This window comes from Saccopteryx bilineata, chromosome 5 (genome assembly GCF_036850765.1).
Source record: "Saccopteryx bilineata isolate mSacBil1 chromosome 5, mSacBil1_pri_phased_curated, whole genome shotgun sequence".
NCBI lineage: Eukaryota > Metazoa > Chordata > Mammalia > Chiroptera > Emballonuridae > Saccopteryx > Saccopteryx bilineata.
In genome coordinates this window covers 6,743,434-6,761,236 of record NC_089494.1, presented here as the reverse complement: position 1 = coordinate 6,761,236, position 17,803 = coordinate 6,743,434, and the positions used below count along the sequence as shown (strand labels likewise).

The following is a 17,803-nucleotide window of genomic DNA, read 5'->3' as shown; positions in this document are numbered from 1 at the left end:
GGAGGGCATCTGTAGGCTGAGACTGGGGTGTGAGAGAGCCGCCTGCCGAGGGCTCAGCACAGAAAGCAGGGGCCTCGGCACCTGACGGGCTCCTCCCCCTGCAGGCTCGTGGAGGAGTTCATGCTCCTAGCCAACATGGCCGTGGCGCACAGAATCTACCGCGCCTTCCCCGAGAGGGCACTGCTGCGTCGGCACCCCCCACCCCAAACCAAGATGCTCAAGGACCTGGTGGAATTCTGTGACCAGATGGGTCTGTGCATGGACTTCAGCTCCGCTGGGGCCCTCAATGTGAGTGCTGGGAACTGGGAGTTGGGGGAGTTGGGGGGGGGGCAGGGAGAGGCCCTGCTCAGGGGAGGAGGAGGCGGGCCTGGAGGCTGCATCCCACCAGGATCCGTTCCCCTTCGGCCAGGACTCTCCCACCAGAGAGCAAGGGCCCTGCAGCAAGGGGTGGGATAGGCTGGGGCCCAGGGGCTTCCAGGAGGGGCTGGCTCATTGGAAGCCAGAGCTTATCTTTTATGGTAAGTGGTATCCAGTGTTCCCTGCCTGGAGCTAAGCCTCACAGAGCTCAGGACTCCATGGCCTTAGCTCTGACCCCCCAGGGGGGAGAGTATTTCCACCTGTGCCCCCAGCCCAGGGCAGGCGGAGAGGTGCCTTAGGTCAGACAGCTGGAAATCAGTCTGTCCAGGCCAGCCAGCTCCAGGCGAGAGGACTGACCTCAGAGCTGCCGCCCCTGGGACAGGCTCAGTGTGGGCCATGTGCTGGGGCCTGCTGGCCCCCTGCACCCCAGCCATGGCCGTCTGAGCCGACCCTTCCTCCCTAGAGCCGGGCCTCACAGCTCAGCCTCTCCCCAGACCCTGACTACATATATCACATGGGTTTGCTTTTAGAAAAGTCTGACTAAAATATTTGGAGATGACAAATACTCACTGGCCCGGAAGGAGGTGCTGACCAACATGTGCTCCCGGCCCATGCAGGTAAGGAGGGGCCCACCCCCTGGCCCCCTGCTTCTCCCAGGAGCACACACAGAGGATCTGGGGGAGGGTTGGGGAGGACAGCCCCGGGTGACACCTGGGACAGGCAGCCCCGCTCAGTCTAGCCTGCTTAACCTGCTCAGGGACAGCGGTGTGGGCCTGTTCAAGGGTCCAGCTTGAGCCTGCTGCCGGCCCTGTGTGGCCTCCAGGGTTCTGTTTCCTGGCAGAAAGCAGGGAGCCCCCACAGGGCACACACAAGGTGCTCAATGCCCAATCCCCAAAGATGAGATCAGGTTGGGGAAGGAAATTGGGGGTGGTCAGCAGCTCATGGCTGGATGGGGGCCATGGAGAGGAGAGATTATTGCCTGAAGTGGCCTGCAGAGGGGAGAGGCAGAGACGTCTCCCTGGCCCCAGAGGCAGGCCGTGGGTCTGTGTCTGCAGGTGGGAAGACGGGCTGGCAGCCGGGGGCAGGGTGGTAGATGACGGCTTGCTCCTGGCAGCCGCTCAGTCCTCTGAGGCTGAGCTTCAACCCCTGCAAGCCCGAGTGTCTGGGGATGGAGCCAGCCCAGTGGACGTCAGGCCAGCAGGAGCTGCAGACACGAGTGAGGCTGGCTCTGGACCTCCGCCCGGCCGGGGGCAGTGACAAACCATGTTTCAGGGGCCCAGTCACTCAGCACTGGGCATTCTTCTCACAAGAACCGATGGCTGTATCTGCCCCAGCTGGTTTACTGCTGGGCATTCGTGGCCCTGCCAGGGACGGACCATCGGGGCCTCTTTAGATCTGGCTGCCCTTACCCTGCCAAGACACCATTCTGTCCCACATCAGGCACCTCAAACCCCACACAAGGGGTGGGTGTATCTATGGCCACTGGGTTCAACACTACTCTGCCCGTAGATCCCAAGAACTGCCCCCGTACCTGCCTCTAGAAGCCATCTACCTCCAAGGTCAAACCAGCCCTGCAGCTCCACGGAAAGGCGCCCCCTCCTGGGTCACACAGAGCCTGAGAAAGCCCGGGCTTCTCCTGGCCCTTCCTGCAGTGACCTCAGAGGCCGGCCTTTGCCTTGGAGCTAAGCCTCACGGAGCTCAGGACTCCATGGCCTTAGCTCTGACCCTCCAGGAGGAAGACTATTTCCACCTGTGTGGAAATAGGGTGTGGCCGGAGAGTCTAGTGCCCCTGTTCTCCGGGTTTCCAGAACTGGGGCGGGGGTGGGGGGCCGGGCAGGGGTGGCAGCAGTGAGCACAGGAGTCCTAAGTGATCTGCTGTAACAGGACAACAGGGCTGTCCCGGGGAGGGCCGATCGCTGTGGGGAAGCTGCAGTCCCCACCCGTCCCACTCTGCCCAGACACTGTTGCCCGCCAGGAAGGGAGCCAGGGCCTCTGTCCTCCTCTCCTCTGCTCTCATCTGGGGAGCTGGGCCGCCGCTGAGAACAAAGCCCAAATGTGGCTTGAAGGAGCGGCAGCTCCCACCTCCCCCTGCGACTTGCCCTGGACATAACCCGGGGCCCAGCCAGAGCTAGAAGAGACTCCAAGTCTGGGAGCTGAGCAGGTCACCCCCAGCTGCGCCCGGGGCTCCAGGGCCTCCCGTGCACAGTAACCAGAGCCCCCACTGGGCCGAGAGCACAGAGGGGTTTGAGAGAGGAACAAGCAGCCCGGAGTTAGCGAGTGAACGGGCAGGGTGTGACTCTGGCTCTCAGTGAGGACCCTGTTCACTTGCTGCCAGTCAGCAGCACGTTCTTGACCCTCAGCCCTGGGAGCTCAGGTCACAGTGAGCAGCTTCAGGGCCTGTGGCCTGGGACTGTTTGCTGGGCTCCTAGATCAACCCAGGGTTCCTTCCTGCTCCCCAGTCACAATTCCTGCCGTGCATAAGGGCCTTTTCTTTTTCTTTTTAGACTTTATTTATTTTAGAGAGGATAGAGAGAGAAAGAGAGGGAGAGAAGGGGGAGGACCAGGAAGCATCAACTCCCATATGTGCCTTGACCAGATAAGTGCAGGGTTTCAAACCAGCGACCTCAGTGTTCCAGGTCAACATTTTTTTCCAGCGGTCCCCAAACTACAGCCCGCGGGCCGCATGTGGCATCCACATCTTGTGCTCCTAGAGTACTGTATGTGGTGGCGCCGCAAAGTGCAGCATCGCTCATGTACAGTACTACTTCTGGTGACGCAGAACGCACCAAATATGGAACCGGATATTGACCATCTCATTAGCCAAAAGCAGGCCCATAGTTCCCATTGAAATACTGGTCAGTTTGTTGATTTAAATTTACTTGTTCTTTATTTTAAATATTGTATTTGTTCCCCTTTTGTTTTTTTACTTAAAATAAGATATGTGCAGTGTGCATAGGGATTTGTTCATACTTTTTTTTACAGTCCGGCCCTCTAACGGTCTGAGGGACAGTGAACTGGCCCCCTGTGTAAAAGGTTTGGGGACCCCTGCTTTATTCACTGCTCCACTACAGGTCAGGCCAGAATGGCCTTTTGGATTCAGACCTGGGTCTTGGCCCCCACACAGATTATCAGGGACAAGAAGGGCGGAGGCTGGCAGGCTGGCAAACCGCCTCCTCCCGTGGCTGGCACGAGGTGGAGTGTTGGGGGCAGAGTGTGGAGCCCCAGACCCAGCCTGCCCCCAGCCAGGCCCTGAGACCAGCCTCCCGCCCCTCCCCCAGATGGCGCTGTACTTCTGCTCCGGGGAGCTGCAGGAGGAGGCGCAGTTCCGGCACTACGCGCTCAACGTGCCACTCTACACGCACTTCACGTCGCCCATCCGCCGCTTCCCGGACATCGTGGTGCACCGCCTGCTGGCCGCTGCTCTCGGTAGGGGCCGCAGCGGGGGGGGGTGCAGGCCTGTGCCCAGCCCGGGGCTGCCCAGAGGCCGCGGGGCTGTGACGGGGGACGCCCCAAGGGAACGACAGCCCCAGCGGCAGGGAGCTGAGTCCGGAGCCCGCCTTCTCCAAGTTCCGCTGGAGGAGGCCGCGTTAGGGCTCATTAAACACCCCAACAAGGCAGGAGCTTGAGGCCCTAACTGGGGCCGCCCTACTATGCTCAGCCTCCGGAGCTGGGCAACGGGAGGCTTTGGCTGTGCACGGCCCTCAGGCCCCAGCTGGCCTGGTCCAGGGGCACCACACTGCCCACCACCCAGCCATGGCTGGCACACACAGCACCCTGCCACTGTCCCCCCCCAACCACCCTCTTTCCAGGCTACGGGGAGCTGCCTGCTGTAGAGCCCAGCGTCCTGCAGAAGCAGGCCGACCACTGCAATGACCGCCGCATGGCGTCCAAGCGTGTGCATGAGCTCAGCACCAGCCTCTTCTTTGCCGTCCTGGTCAAGGTGAGGCCACCATGGTGCCCGTCCCCTTCCCTCTGCCCCACCTCCCCACCTGGGCCGCTGCTCCCCGGGGCCCTGGAGGAGCCCAGGGCCCTTCAGCAGCGGGGCGGGCCCTGGGGGAATGCCACGCTTTGTGGCCGAGCCTTGGCTGGCGCTCTGTCCTGCAGGAGAGCGGCCCCCTCGAGTCGGAAGCCATGGTGCTGGGTGTCCTGAACCAAGCCTTCGACGTGCTGGTGCTGCGCTACGGAGTGCAGAAGCGCATCTACTGCAATGTGAGTGCGTGGGGCTGCCAGGCCAGCGTGAGGGCCCATCCGGGCGGGCGAAGGCCAGCTGCGGGGCCCAGAGACGTGCCAGCCCTGCCATGAGTGCCCCACCACCCCTGTCCACCCCCGCACAGTCACCGAGCAGCGGCCACTGAGCACTCTCTATTCCCTCTGGGGGGGCCTCCTTCATATTCCACTGGCATCTGGTGCGGTCCTGGCCCAGGGACAGCCCTTAGTGGACTCACAAGCACGGAGAACAGGAGCGCAGGGCAAGGACTGTTCTTGCCCTGTCCACACGGGTATCCAGGCTGCAGTGATGATCCGCACCGCACCCTCCCCCCAGCCAGCACCAGACCCGCCCGAGGGTCCTGCCTAGTCACCCCACTGCGCCTGCCTGGGATGCGGGACCGCAGCCAGGGCTCAGGCTTGGGCCCCTTCTTCAGAGGCCCAGGCAGCCAGAACAGGCTCCTCCACACCTGGTGCAGTGTAGCTGAGTACGCGGGCCTCGTGAGGGGGAGGCACAGACCAGAGAGAATGGTCCGTGGCCGCTCCATCAGTGATGTTCCCTAAACAAAAGGAGAACACTAGCCTTTGTCCTGGGCGGCTCTTCATTCCAGGTGCCTGTCCAAGGCCACCTGAGGGAGCTGGTTCAGCCTCCTGTGTGGGTAACAGGTCACCAGCTGGCCCCCAACCTTGGCTTTGAATTTACCAACAGCCAAAGCACTTTGGGGAGTACAGAGTCCCGCACATAGTGTGGAATAAACATGATATTAACAAAATGGTGTAGAACAGAAGAGACAGAATAGAGTCCAGCTGGAACCAATCAGGATTCTCCTGAGTCCTGAGGTTCACTGAGCAGATAGATCTATCCTAGATGGACTCTGCAGACAGCCCAGCCCTCAGTCTGTGCTAACAGACCCGGTGCCAGCAGGGGGCGCTGGCGCTCCAGCCTCCTGTGCCCTGTCCACCTCAGGCCCAGCTCCTGAGGAGCCAGGACAGACCCACCACTTGCCCTGAATCATACTCAGAGCCACTGGCCTACCTGCTGGCTCGGTGCTGCCCCAGCCCAAGATGGCCTGGCAGGGCCTCCCTGAAGCTGACCAGGGTGAGGATGGGGACAGCCCCCCTAGAAAGTCAAGCAGCCAGCTATTGGGCTCGAGGGCAGCTCAGGGAATGCCCTTGAGGCCAGTCAGACCTGCTTCCCAGCCTCGGGGCCCTACAAGGTCAAAGGTTAGGAGATAGCACCCAGAGCCCAGGGCCTGAGACCTAGCTGTGTGCACCCCCAGGCCCTGCCCCTGCGGTCCCACCACTTCCAGAAAGTGGGCAAGAAGCCGGTGCTCACGCTTGTCTGGGATCCTGAGGACATGGAGCAGGAGCCCGTGCAGCAGGTCAGAGCCCGGGCTGGGCAGTGTTCCCGGAGCGCCGCTATGCCCCGTCCACCCCTGACTCCTGGGCACACTGCTGGCCTCCCCCCGCACTCAGGCTCATGGGTGCGCAGGCACCAGCTCACCACACCCTCTCCTAGCTCTGCGGCAACCCTTCCCTCGGGGTCACCCACTGCGGGGAGTGGTGGGGTGAGAGAGGTTCTGTTTCTTTAAAGCCGGGTCCTTAACTTTTGGGGTCCTTTGGAGAACCTGATGAAGGCTATGGGCCTCATGCCCAGGAAGTTCTGTAGACCAGTTTTTACCTGCGACATGCTCCCAAGGCCAGCCCCGCCCCCAGCTGTCCCCCGACACAGAGTGGTCACTGTGGCCCAGGCACGAGACCCCACGGCCTCAGTACCTGAGTGGGTGTGCTCTCAGACCAGCAGCAGAGGCCTGATGAGGCAAAACCAGTGGTCCTGAGGGCCCGGCAGGACAGAGAGGCAGAGCTGGACTTGGCCAGCGAGCCCCTGACCCCTCTGTCCCGTGGGCGGACTCCGGGACCCGCCAGGTCACGGTGCTGGCCCTCTTCTGCCGCAGGTCGTCACCATCTTCAGCCTGGTGGAGGTGGTGCTGCGCGCCGAGGCCACGGCCCTCAAGTACAGCGCCACCCTGAGGCGGCCGGGCACCGAGGGCCTCCTGGGCCCGCCGGACCAGGAGGGTTGTGCGGACCATGACCAGGACCAGGACCAGGACCGGGACCACTCAGAGGAGGACTGAAGCCAGCCTGCCCCTCCCACCTGCCCGCCCCACCCGCTGGCTTTTAGGGGTTGGACCTTTTGACGCCAAAGGGAATTTTTAATTTGGTTTTTAACAACTCAGGGTTGGTTTTTATTTTTTCATTCTATTTTATTTTTGCAGCTCAGTTTTTAAACAAACTGGAGGGGAGAGGGTGGGGCTGGACGGAAGGCCGAGGCCTGCTCTGGGAGCAGAATGGCGCCGCCTCTCCTAGAGGCCAGTGCTCTGCAGTGGCCACCCACTGCCTTCCCTGCCCAAGAAACAGGGTGTCAGCCAATCAGTGTCATGGAATAAAATCAAGTGTGAAGTGTGGTCTGTGTGCGGGACCGGGCGCCAGGGCCGCTGGGCAGCCAGGCGACGGTGCCCTCAGGACCAGGGACACAGCTCGGCCCCACCCCTCACTGCAGCTGGGGTCACCACCCTCTGGTACCTTCCTGTCGGTTCCGGGATGATTCACAGAGCTGGCCCGTGGCAGATTGATGCCAGAGCCTCGTTCTGGCTGATTAGAAGTGTAATTACTATGCGGAGCTGCAGGCTCACCGTCGCCCTCCCCCCAGCGTGTCCATCCCTGCCCCCACCACATCCTGTGCCTGCCAGCCCACTGGGCCTGGGGGGGTTCCTGTGACACCCCTCCTCGTCCTGGGCTGGGGCTCCGGCCCTGGCCCCTGCCTCTCCATGATGCAAGCTGGTGCCTCCACCTTCAGTTCCAATCTTACACCCCGGCGACATTGAGGAAGCAGGGGGACAAAGAGGCCTGGGCCTACAGGCGTGAGAGGAGCCCTCAAACTGGCCTTTCCCACCGGAGAGGGGAAGGGGCTCCTGGTGGCCCAGACTGGCCTTGTCCCCTGTCTGGGCATCTTGACATCACTTATCCCACCATCTTCACGGACGTGGGGACAGCAGTGGTGGGCCCCTGGACAGCGCTGTCTCCCCAGCTGGCCTGACATCAGGCGGTGCCTCCCAGCATCTGGGGGACCTATGCTCAAGTCGGCTTCCCCACAAGCTGCCAGGAACAAGAGTGAAAACTGGTGAGGACCCAGGTTCACGGCGCCGTTTCCTGGAGTGTAATAGTCACCAGCTCATCTGGTCTAGTTCCAGTAGTGACTTTCTTCAAAAAGCTCAGCACAGCGCCTTGTAGGAGGGTCTTGCAGCGGCTGCAGCAGTGAGTGGGGACGGCTGCTTTGTCCGCCCCAGCGGGCTGTGGTCCACTGTCCACCCGCACTGGCTGGGGGCCAGAGGGGACCACGGACAGGTCACTGGACTTGCCTGCTGTTCCTTTCCTCCTCCTCTACCACCTCAGCCTTCAGTCTGTCCGTCCTGCCATTTCTAAGATGTCCCAGTGGCCACCATCTCCTTTTGCTGCTTTACCCAGAGCTTTCTAGAACCATCTGTCTGGAAGAGAGATGAGTGCCCAGTGGCTTGGTTTTGAGATGAGGTTTCCAGGGCTTCCCTGGCCCGGGTAGCCTTACAGTGAGAGCCCGAGGCTGTCGGCACAAGCCTGTCCGCAGGCCCTCAGCTGCCCACCCTCTTGGCCCGGGTGGCCTTACAGTGAGAGCCCGGGGCTGTCGGCACAAGCCTGTCTGCAGGCCCTCAGCTGCCCACCCTCCTGGCCCGGGTGGCCTTACAGTGAGAGCCCGGGGCTGTCGGCACAAGCCTGTCCGCAGGCCCTCAGCTGCCCACCCTTGGAGCAGGAGCAGCCCTCTGCCCCAGTGCTGTCCCCCAGGGCCTCCCACAGAGCCTGGGAGCTGAGGGCAGAGCAGCGCCCCCCAGGGAGGGGGTGGGTCAGAGGGCTGGGCTCCCTCGTGGGCAGCATGGGCCTAGGCCGGACACCCCTCCACAGGCCCCAGCACGTCCAGCCCCATGAGGACCAGCCGGCTCGGTCCGCAGGGAAGATCTCTGCTACCTGAGTTGCTTGGGAGGCAGAGGCTGGCCTCACCCTGACATCCGCAGAGCCCCGCAGGCCACAGCAGCCCATCCCCCCCCCATGCCCACCCCCCACATGACAGGAGTGGAAACCACATCCAGAAAGGAGGCAGGTCCCTGGCTGAGATGACACAGCAGGACTGCCCAGCCAGGACCCAGGCTCGGGGACCTGCCCTCCACCACACCCACTGTCTGCACCCACACATGCAGCCATGACGCCACCCATGTGCAGGGCGTGGTGGGACCATGTTCATGGTCCGAAAACGAAGACAGCCCCTTCTGTGGCTCCACACACAGGACTGTCGACAGTAGGAGTGATGAGACACAAACCCACAAAGAAGAAGACATTTCTTCCTTCAGCTGAAGCAGAGCACCTGTATGCCGTGCAGGCTGACCCAGGACACAGAGCAATGCTGTCTTTTCCTGAGTCGCCATGGCGGTAGGGGCGGGGGAGGGGGGCCCAGATGCAACAAATGTCACCACGTTACATGGCTCTAGCAAAGTTCTGAGTCTGGGTTGCATATTCCCACCTATGAAGGGACGGTACCCAGAAAAACATGGCAAAGCAATTGAGGCTTGAAGGTCCTTGATAGGAGCCGTGAAGGTCTGAGGTCACTAAGCCCAGGGTACCGAGAGGACACAAGGTGACGCTGGAAAGACAGGAACCGGTGGGTCAGCTCGAACTCTGTTGGTGGAGTTTACGCTCTGTGCTCTGGGTAGTGCGGCGCCCCTGAGGGGTCTCCGTCAGGATGTGGTGCGATTTGGCCTCTGCTGCTTCTCTCATTCAGCACAGTGAATGCCTACGATGTGCCAGTGTTCCCAGGTCAGGGAGTGTCCCGCTTCTAGTGTGGCAGGTGACAGTGATGGCGTGAAGGCCAGGCAGGGTGGGAGGCCGCGTGTGGGCAGAGGCCTCCGGGAGCAGCCTTGGGGCAGGAGTGTGGTGGTCAGTGGAGGGGGGCGCCAGAGGGCTGAACACTGGAGGTCAGGAATGAGGAGGGGCCCAGCGGGTGGGACCCCCAGGCTGCAGGAAGAGGCCTGTCTCTTCATTGTAAAGGAGAGAATCCAGTGTACAGTGGCTTTAGGAGGAGCAGGGTTCTTTGGGAGGCTCCTCCAATGGACATGCAGAGCGAGGTGGAAAAGCCCATCTCAGGGGAGGCAGGGGTGCCACCCCGCCTCTAGTCACCGGGCTTGGTGATTGAGCACCAGCCTGGCCCTTTCCTGGTGTAAATCACTTCCTCTACCGCGACCTTCTGGAAACACAAGCTTTCATATCTTGCAGTCTACCCTCCTGGAGAGAAACTGATACCCTCTCCCAATTCTAGTGAGGATAGGCCCTGAGAAACATTGGGGCTGGTCCCCCTGGCCCCATCCCAGAGACAGCATGGGACAGAGTGGCAGCTCCCGGGACCTGCACAGCTGGGAGGGTGGCCAGGCCCCAGAAGGAGAGGAGGCCCAGGTGAGTCAGCAGCAGACGCCACTGCTGCTGCTCTGGCCACAAAGCAGCAGTGGGCCACATGCAGGAGGCCGGGGGCCCAATGGGGATGGCGGTGAGCCAGGTGAGGTGACAGCTCGGGAGAGGGAGCAAATCCAAGAGGTCCCAACAGAGCTGGCACAGCCAGGTGCTAGAGTCACAGACAAGGTGGGCTCCTGACAGGCGGGAGAGCCCCGGTCAGTGGATGTAAAGAGGGTGGGGCAGGGAAAGGGTGGGAGACAGTGAAGGGCAGAGGCTGGACACCTGGGGTCAAGGGAGCCTCAGATGCTGCTGCTGGCAGTTCAAAGAATGAGGCTGAGATGGGGGTTAGGACGGCGCTGACAGCCCAGCAGTGGGCAGATGGGTCCTCGTGATCAAGCTGGGACACAACACACCTGAGTGTCCATCTGCAGGTGAGTGGGTGAAGAAGATGTAGTATGTATATAAAATGGAATATTTAGCCTTTAGAAAGACATCCTGTCACTTATGGCAAGGTGGAAGAACCGGAGGACGCTATGCTAAGTGATAGAAGCCAAGCACAGAAATATAAATGCCGTACGTCTTCATGGAATCTAATATCAATAAACAAAAGCAGAGAGTAGAATGGTAGTTGTGGGGGGGATGAGGAGACGTAGGTCAAAAGGTACAAGGTTTCAGTTACAAATGATAAGGTCTGGGGATCTAATGGAGACCGTGGTGACAGGGTTAACAATACTGTGTTGTATGCTTGAAATTTTGCTTAGAGGGTGAAACTTCAGTGTTCTTACCACAAAGAGAAAATGGTGACTGTGAGGTAGATGATAAGTATGTTAATTAGCTTGATTATGGTGGTCATTTCACAGTGTATACATGTATCAAAACACCAAGTTGTACACTTTAAATCTATACATCTCCTATTTGTCAAATATACCTCAGTGGAGCTACTACGTTAATTAATTAAATAGAATTGGAATCTCTGTCCCCTCCCTTGAACCTCCACAGGCTCTGTGCTGCTCATCTGCAGGAAGGTGCTAAGTGATGATGGGCCTGTCTCCAGGCCCAGGCCTTCAGAAGCTGGCAGCTCCTTCCTGTTGCTTGGACTCCAGCAGCCATGTTGTGAGGAAGCTAAAGCAACCTGAGGAGAAGCCCACCTGGAGAGGGGCCAGTTTGTCAGCCATGTGTCAACCCCCTTGGGGAGCGGATGCCCAGCTCCTGCCCGGCCACCCGGCTGAGTCCTCACAGAGCAAGCGCAGAGTCTCCTGCAAGCCCTGCCCACACAGCAGGTTTGTGATCAAATAATAAAGGGCTGTCATTTAAGGTGGGCTGGGAATGGTTCACTACACAACAGTAAGTAACAAGAACAGAATCTCAACAGAATTCATCCACAGATGGAGCTTACAGTTAAAAAATGAACAAGTAGCCCTGGCCAGGTAGCTCAGTTAATTAGAGCATCTTCCTGATACACCAAAGTTGCAGGTTTGATCCCTGCTCAGGGCACACACAAGAATCATCCAATGAATGCACAAATAAGTAAAACAACAAATCAATGTTTTCCTCCTCCTCCTCTTCCTCCTCCTCCCCCCCCCTTTCCTCTCTAAAATTAATTTAAAATTTTTAATTTCCTTAAAAAAAATGAACAGAGGGCCTGACCTGTGGTGGCGCAGTGGATAAAGCATCGACCTGGAACACTGAGGTTGCCAGTTCGAAACCTTGGGCTTGCCTGGTCAAGGCACATATGGGAGTTGATGCTTCCTGCTCCTCCCTCCCCCTTCTCTCTCTCTCTCTATCTCTCACTCACTCCTCTCTCTCTAAAAATCAATAAATAAAATTAAAAAAAAAAAAAATGAACAGAAAAAAAAATGAACAGTATGTGATTGAGAAACTGGTAAATATCAAAATAAAAAGCCAGGAGAAAGGAAGCTCGCTGCCTCTGAGACAGGAAGTGAGGGAGAGGGGATGCTGTTCTTGTTTTGTTGTGACAAACGTGGGTCTGTTTGATGTTTTACGTTCATGTATGACTTGGGTAAACATTAAAAAAAAATTTTTTTTTGCCCTGGCTGGTTGGCTCAGTGGTAGAGCGTCAGCCTGGCGTGTGGAAGTCCCAGGTTCGATTCCCGGCCAGGGCACACAGGAGAAGCGCCCATCTGCTTCTCCACCCCTCCCCCTCTCCTGCCTCTCTGTCTCTCTCTTCCCCTCCCGCAGCCAAGGCTCCATTGGAGCACAGTTGGCCTGGGCGCTGAGGATGGCTCCATGGCCTCTGCCTCAGGTGCTAGAATGGCTCTGGTTGCAACAGAGCAACGCCCCAGAGGGGCAGAGCATCGCCCCCTGGTGGGCGTGTGTAAAGCCAGGAGGCACGGCCAGGGCCACCATCACAGCAGCCGCCGGGCCCATGCAGGTTCTCATTGAATTCGGGCAGATGGTAATGAAACTGTGGAGCCAAGAACTGGTGGGCCATTTTCTTTATTTCTAGCCTCGCACTTGGCCGGCAAGTAAATACGCACAGCAGGAAAACATTTCCCTTTCCATTCAGGGCTCCCAAAGCCACTGACTCATCTAAGTTTTCCTAGAATCAAAGGCCCCATTTCTGTTCCCCTTCAGCTCCCCGCCATCTTGCCCTGACTCCTCCTCCAATCATCCCAGGAACCAAGAGCGCTGACTCTCGTTCCGTCCCCATTTTATAGTGTAGCTTCACAACCTCTAATCCAATATACAAAATAGGGAAGTCTCTACTACAGAGTCACCTTCTGAGGCATGATTGGATTGTACCACCCCACATCAAAAAGGGTGGGAAAGGCTTAATCCCAAAACCAAGCCCCAGGCTACAAGGATTCTCAACACACATTAATATCACTTGGGGGACGGCCTCACGTGGGCACCGCCATTCTCAACAAAGTGAGCATAATACATTTTATCTGCCCAACAGCGTGCCAGGTGGATCCCGGTCTGCCTGACTGCCTCCCCATTTCCAGCTTTGGAAAAATGAAAAAAAAAAAAAAAATTTTTTGCCTCACCAAGAATGGATCTGCAACGAGTTTGAAAGCCTTGTATATTCAGCGACAGGTACATCAAACTCCATTATTCCAGTAAATAAGATAAAATTTCTGCTGGCAAGCCACCTGAGATTCCCACTCCATTAAAATGCTGCCTGAGGGTTTTGGCTTGAAGGCTCAGGTAGCAGTCTCGGCCTGACAAGTCCTGGTTGCCTTCTAAGACTGTTTCTTGTGTCTGAGCCCAGACCAAGGAGTGCAGGGGCCAGCCCCAGCCAGGAGCCTGCAGACAAGGCTGCTGGCCCAGCCGTGACAGCTCAGCAGAGGGCTGGGCAGGGGCCACAGAGGCCACTTCCAGGGTCAGATCACAGATTTCAGGGGAAATTGGAGTTGAAAGGGGTGTGGAAGCAGATCAAAGATTTGAGCCCTGGTGCGTGGGGGTGGGGGTGGGGGAAGAAGGGTTAATGCTTTTCACAATAAACAGGGTTCTGGAGAGGTGGGAGTGTGCCTTCAGCACTTGAAATGAAGAGTTTGAATTTGCAGATAACTGTGTTAGATTATGAATGTAAAACCCTTTTGTGATCTCTCTGAAGGTTCTGTTTTTCTTATGGGTTTTTATTGGCGGGGGTGTATGTGTTTTTTAATACACGTGTGGGGAAGAAAAACTGCCCTCAAGCCTCTTTCTGCCGGTCTAATAAACAGACACGAGACAGATTAGCAAGAGAAAATAACCAAATTTAATACCAACAACATGAATGGGAACCCGGCAGACGTGAGGGGCACCGGAGGGGCAGAGACAGAGACATTCTGACGGGGTGACAGGCGCTGGCCTGGGGCCTCAGGGCCGGTGCAGTGGAAGGAAGAGCAGATGTTTGGTAAATAAAGGTTGCCTGTGGTACAGGTGGGTCTGAAGTTGTAGCTGATAATCTCTTCTTAGCTGCAAAGCCCTTAATTCAAGTGCTCCTGGTTAGAGGGAGGGGCAGAAGTTTCCCTGGAGCCTGCAGGTAGAATTGCCCTGAGCTCCGAACAATCTGCCTACCGCAGAAGCCCGCCTTGGTGTGACTGACCCCGGATCCCACGGATCATGGGCTTTGTCACTAGGGATGCCCCGTTGGGGGTCTGAGGTTTTCTCTAACACCTTTTAGAGTCTGGCTGGTCTAATAATCAAATTGACACGAGACAGTTTTAGCAGCAGAAAATAAAGTTGAATACCATGTATAGCTCCTCTAGACATGGGAGAGAGCCAGCACAACTGAATCACTCACCACAATGGGGGAGGCGGTCGCCTCAAATACCACCTTCAGCTAAAGACAAAAGAAGCTGTTGGGGGCGGGGAGTTGGTTCTAGGGGGTGTCCAGGAGAAGCACAGTGAGCCAACTTGTTGCACACATTCAAGTATCCGCCTCCTCCATTGATCACAGCTGCTCAGAACGGACACTTGTCTCCTCCGGGAGCAGTGAGGAAAGAGCCCTTGCAGAGAGCTTTCCCTCCTAAATGTGAACGTCCTTTCAGGAACTTCTCCTTGGTTTCTGGAGCTCCTCTCATGCCTGCTGTTCGTTGAAATGAACTAGCCTAAAGGAATCCGTATCCCGGAAGAGGCATGATTTCGGGTGACAGACTGCACCCCTTCAACAGGAAGAGGGGGGCCCGGAGGTGGGGGATTCTCCCTAGAGGGAGGAGCCCAGGCCGGCTCTGCAGGTGGGGAGCGAGGCTGGGCAGCGAGATGAGGGGGTGTAGAGCCAGAAGTCATGGCCAGGGCCACTATTACAGCAGCCTGTCTGTTGGTCAAATAAGTTTGTAAACATGATATATATGTTTGCTCGCTTGTGACTTATATTGGGTGTGGGGGACAGGCTATAAGCAGGCCAGGTTGTTGTAGCCTGAGGTTTGGTTTTGGGACTAAGCTTTTCCCCACACTCTTGACTGATTGTATGATCTGGGTGGTGCACTCTCATGAGGAATCCAATTATGCCTTGGATAAGTGACTTTGTATCGGAGACTTCCTTGTTTGTATATTGGAATAAGGGATTTTGGTTTTCTACACTATAAAGTGGGACAGACCAGGAGCTCAGACACACAGTTCCTGCTATCACAATTGCAGGGGCTCCCCTGATCCCTTGCCCTTCATGGGAAGAGCTGGTTTTCTGCTTTTCCCTTGTCTTCTTTTGTGGTTTGCCTGTCTTGGTGAGACACCAATAAATAGGATGGCCCCCCATCCTCTGACTCCGCCATTTCTTTATCGCCTGCCCGAATCCAATGGGAACCTGCATGGGAATGGTCACGATGACGGCTCCTGGCCTTACACTGTCCCATGCAGGTTCGCATTGGATTCGGACAGTCGGTAAAGAAACAACGGAGCCACAAACTGGTGGGCCATAGTCTTTAATTCTAGCTTGCACCCGGCGGGCAAGTAAAAATACACACTGGGCTCCAAAACCCACTCACATTCAGTGCTCACAAAGCCACTGAATTATCCGAGTTTCCTAGAATCAAAGGTTTCTAGCTCACCAGCCTTATTCTCCTCAGTTCCCCATCTCCTTCCTCATCCCAGATAAAAACTCTACACAAACTGGCATCTCACTCAGCACTCTGCCATCTTGGCTGCTTCTCCTGGCCTACTCCACGTGGCCACCTTCTGCTCTCTGCTCTGCTCTCTCCTCTAATGATAATCTCAGGAACCAAGAGCGCAAGCTCCCACTTCGTCCCCATTTTATAGTGTAGAAATCCAAATTCTTAATCCAATATACAAAATAGGGAAGTCTCTAATACAAAGTCACTTCTCTGAGGCATGACTGGATTGTACCACCCCACATCAAAAAGGGTGGGAAAGGCTTAATCCCGAAACCAAGCCCCAGGATACAAGGATTCTCAACACACATTAATATCACCTGGGCGACGGCCTCCATCTTTAACAAAGTGAGCATAATACATTTTATCTGCCCAACAGGGGGCATGGGCCAGCGCACTGGGATGTGGGGACCAAGTCCACAGCCCAGCTGGGGAAGAGAGCCCGGTGCAAAGGGGCTACAGCAGCCCACCGAGTGGCCAGCTGGGAAAGAGAGCCCGGTGCAAAGGGGCTACTGCGGCCCACTGAGTGGTCAGCTGGGGAAGAGAGCCCGGTGCAAACGGGCTACAGCGGCCCGCCGAGTGGTCAGCTGGGGAAGAGAGCCCGGTGCAAACAGGCTACAGCGGCCCACTGAGTGGCCAGCTGGGGAAGAGAGCCCGGTACAAAGGGGCTACTGCGGCCCACCATGGTGGGCAGCACTGGAAGAGAGGGCCTTTCCCTTTTTAATTTAATTATGGTAAAAAGCACAACATAAACTTTACCATCTTAAAAGTGGCAGAGTTCAATAGCTAGCAAGATTAGGTGCTCTCTTTTTTTTTTTTTTTTTACAGGGACAGAGAGAGAGAGAGAGAGGGATAGACGGACATTCAGGCAGGAATGGAAAGAGATGAGAAGCATCAATCATCACTTTTTCATTACAGCACCTTAGTTGTTCATTGATTGCTTTCTCATATGTGCCTTGACCGTGGGCCTTCAGCAGACTGAGTAACCCCTTACTCAAGCCAGCGTCCTTGGGTCCAAGCTGGTGAGCCTTGCTCAAACCAGATGAGCCCGCGCTCAAGCTGGTGAGCTCAGGGTCTCGAACCTGGGTCCTCCGCATCCCAGTCCCACGCTCTATTCACTGCACCACTGCCTGGTCAGGCAAGATTAGGTGCTCTCTTGAGGGTTAATACTCCCTTGGAGGGGTATTACTTCTGGCATTTCCAAGGTGTGTTAACCTAACACACAAGAGCAACAGGGAGGGCTGGCTTAAAACCATCCTCTAGAGACATTCCAGGCCTGGGCGTGACCACCCGCCCTGACCTGCCCAGGTAGGGATTTATGGGCAGATCACCTTGTGAGGTTCCTTTCCATAAAACCTCATTTTTGTCCACAGTACAGACATCGCATTTTGTGTATTCATTCATCTGTTGACACTTGAATTGCTCGTACCTGTCGGGGAGGGGAGAAGTCCCCCTTCTGTCCTTTAGTCCTTAATTCTGCACTAGTAGTAAAATAATAAAAATCGACACAAGACTAGATTAACAGGATGTTAACAAAGTTCCAAAATGAATTACAAGAGGGTTTTATTCAGATACAATTGGCAAATCAGGGACACAGCCCGCAGTGCAGTGCAGCAGGCTCAGAAATGGAGGGGATGGAGCCGGGTTATAAAGGGAGAGTGTGGGAGCAGCCGTCAGCGAGGCGGGCCGCTGAGAGGAGCGCACACTCCGGGCCCTGTTTCTCTGCTTGGTGGGGGCCTCTGGGAAATTCAGTGGACACTGACTCCGTGATTGGCAGGTAGGACTGTGATACAAGAACAGTGGGTCACAGCCTGACTGGGCGGTGGCGCTGTTGATAGAGCGTTGGACTGGGATGCGGAGGACCCAGGTTCGAGACCCCAAGGTCACCAGCTTGAGCGCGGGCTCATCTGGTTTGAGCAAAGCTCACCAGCTTGGACCCAAGGTCGCTGGCTCCAGCAAGGGGTTACTCAGTCTGCTGAAGGCCCGCGGTCAAGGCACATATGAGAAAGCAATCAATGAACAACTAAGGTGTCACAACGAAAAACTAATGATTGATGCTTCTCATCTCTCTCCGTTCTTGTCTGCCTGTCCCTATCTATCCCTCTCTCTGACTCTCTCTGTCTCTGTAAAAAACAAACAAACAAACAAACAAAAAAAGA

The 17,803-nt window shown here is 56.8% G+C and overlaps 1 protein-coding gene across 1 annotated transcript in view; it reads left to right on the top strand.

Moving 5' to 3' along the window:
- The window catches only part of DIS3L2 (DIS3 like 3'-5' exoribonuclease 2), a 334,423-nt gene extending 326,218 nt beyond the window's left edge, over positions 1-8,205 (top strand). The window contains exons 15-21 of the mRNA XM_066233727.1: positions 105-288; positions 888-974; positions 3,636-3,783; positions 4,167-4,297; positions 4,462-4,566; positions 5,844-5,945; positions 6,519-8,205. Of these exons, the coding sequence (XP_066089824.1) occupies positions 105-288; positions 888-974; positions 3,636-3,783; positions 4,167-4,297; positions 4,462-4,566; positions 5,844-5,945; positions 6,519-6,698 (937 nt within the window). The 3' untranslated portion in view covers positions 6,699-8,205. The remainder of the gene's footprint in view (positions 1-104; positions 289-887; positions 975-3,635; positions 3,784-4,166; positions 4,298-4,461; positions 4,567-5,843; positions 5,946-6,518) is intronic.
- Positions 8,206-17,803: the final 9,598 nt, after the last annotated feature.